General features: G+C 34.7%; 1 protein-coding gene across 1 annotated transcript; it reads left to right on the top strand.

The window, feature by feature from the left end:
* Nucleotides 1-274: 274 nt before the first annotated feature.
* Nucleotides 275-1243, top strand: LOC126894922 (ATP-dependent DNA helicase PIF1-like). The gene is made up of 3 exons (XM_050666301.1): nt 275-473; nt 617-787; nt 843-1243. The coding sequence occupies exons 1-3, from the start codon at nt 275-277 to the stop codon at nt 1241-1243; spliced, it is 771 nt and encodes a 256-aa protein (XP_050522258.1).
* Nucleotides 1244-2123: the final 880 nt, after the last annotated feature.

A 2123-nucleotide genomic window follows, 5' to 3' on the forward strand; every position in this document is an offset into this window, starting at 1 on the left:
AACTACCAGTACAAAAAGATGGAGTTATCGTTGCTTCTAACTGGTAATTATTTGAGAGGGATGCGCCAATTATGGCAAAACGTTGAGTTTCTGTTCATAGATGAAATTTCTATGGTACCTTATGAGATGCTTTGCATGATCGACTCTCATTTGCGTCAATTGAAAAGCCCGACCGCTTGTTTTGGAGGCATAAATGTTTTACTCTNATTTGCATCAATTGAAAAGCCCGACCACTTGTTTTGGAGGCATAAATGTTTTACTCTTTGGTGATCTAATGCAGTTACTACCTGTCCGAGGACATCAAGTATTTCAACAACCAGAACACATGAAACCTGCTACACATTTGTGGCGGCAATTCCGCCTGGTTGAACTCAAACAAAACATGCGCCAACAAGGAGACACGACATTCATAGATGTGCTTAACGCCCTAAGAGTTGGAAAATTAACGTCTAAGCATCTTGAAGTTCTTCTTGGTAAAGTTTCAGCAGATACTACTGAAGAATTTTCAATTAGAGAGCTTTGAGGATTTATCCGACAAATGACCAAGTTGCTAGACATAACGAAAAAGTTCTTCAGAGTTTTTAGGATAAAGGGACTGTTATTTATACAATTAAAGCACAAGACCAACTCGTTGATGCTACACGAAATTTAGGTAATAAAGACCTAAACTCTGTAATACCTAATGATATCAATAAAAGAGGAGGTCTTCCTAATATATTGAAAATATTCGTCGGAGCTAAAGTGATGTTAAGATCGAACATTGATGTGTCAAAGGGTTTAGTGAATGGTAACATGGGCTTCATTACAGAAATGATATGGCCAAATTTTCNGCTTCATTACAGAAATTATATGGCCAAATTTTCGTAGGGACCAAGTATATGCAGATGACATCCCATCAGTCCGTATTAATTTCGGTTCAGATGGTGAACACGTAATTAAGCCAATATCGATACAATTTCCAGCAAAATATAGCTATGGAACTGCTGAGAGACGAATGTTACCGCTAATCCTGAGTTGGGCATCAACCGTTCATAAGATGCAAGGCTGTACAGTTGATCATGCAGTCATTTATCTGGGCTCACGGATGTTTGCTGCTGGACAAGCATATGTAGCACTTAGTCGGTGCAGATCATTGGACGGTATTCGAATTGAAGAACTTGATTGCTCAAAGATGACAGGTAAAACCCCATGTAACAGTGAAGCATTAGATGAAATGATTCGACTAAGAAATAATAACTCATAAGAATCGTCAAAACATGATCGATTTCATAATGATTATAGTTACATTACATACTATAATATTTGTTAACAACAATACCGTTGTTAACTATAATTACGTACTCGATCCGGTTCAAACAGTCAACGTATGATTCTCACTACATCGATAGTGTGGTTATATGTACTACCGGCCGATCAGCTGTTACACACCACACACGCACATAAACACATTTTATAGCATAGTATAATATTGTATTCAGTTTAATCTACATTAATTAATTTAAGAGTTTTAAACACACAAAACAAAAACACACTTACACATTTATTCACAACATAGATCACTGGTTTTGTGCAGGCGAACCCTCCCACCTCCAGTGACTCTATTTACACGGCATTACACAAAACAGTCTGATCAGTATTAAGTGTTTTTAACCGGTTCGGGTACGCTCTATAATATTTAGTGCCCCTGTGCTTAACAATATTTTAACCAAAAACATACATACCGAGCTATTTATGTGAAAAAAGTATAGTTAAAAAAAACTAAAAAACACGCTTTCATAACATATGAAACTAAAAAGTAAAAATATACATTCAAAATCGTGAAACGAAAAACAATTATTAATTTTTACTTTGTCTACACCAATTGTANGAACACGCTTCTATAGCACATCGACTAAAACGTTAAAAATAATTTTTAAAATAATCTTAAAACAATAATTAACAAAAAATACTAGTATTATTGTGAAATAAAATAACTTTAAAACAATAATGAACGAACAATAATAGTATTATTGTGAAATAAAATAAGCTTAAAACAATAATAAACGAAAAATACTAGTATTATTGTGAAAAAAGCGTGGGTGCTTTGTGCCATATTTTTCGTATATTGAGCGCCCGACGCTTTT

Source organism: Daktulosphaira vitifoliae, unplaced genomic scaffold (assembly GCF_025091365.1).
Source record: "Daktulosphaira vitifoliae isolate Bord-2020 unplaced genomic scaffold, ASM2509136v1 Scaffold_1, whole genome shotgun sequence".
NCBI lineage: Eukaryota > Metazoa > Arthropoda > Insecta > Hemiptera > Phylloxeridae > Daktulosphaira > Daktulosphaira vitifoliae.

Excerpts from the sequence above, each read along its gene's own strand:
- LOC126894922 (XM_050666301.1), top strand. The coding sequence starts at position 275 with ATGCAGTTACTACCTGTCCGAGGACATCAAGTATTTCAACAACCAGAA. Across the intron at positions 474-616 it reads GCATCTTGAAGTTCTTCTTG|CACAAGACCAACTCGTTGAT; the intron begins GTAAAGTTTCAG and ends ATACAATTAAAG. Across the intron at positions 788-842 it reads GTCAAAGGGTTTAGTGAATG|AAATTATATGGCCAAATTTT; the intron begins GTAACATGGGCT and ends GCTTCATTACAG.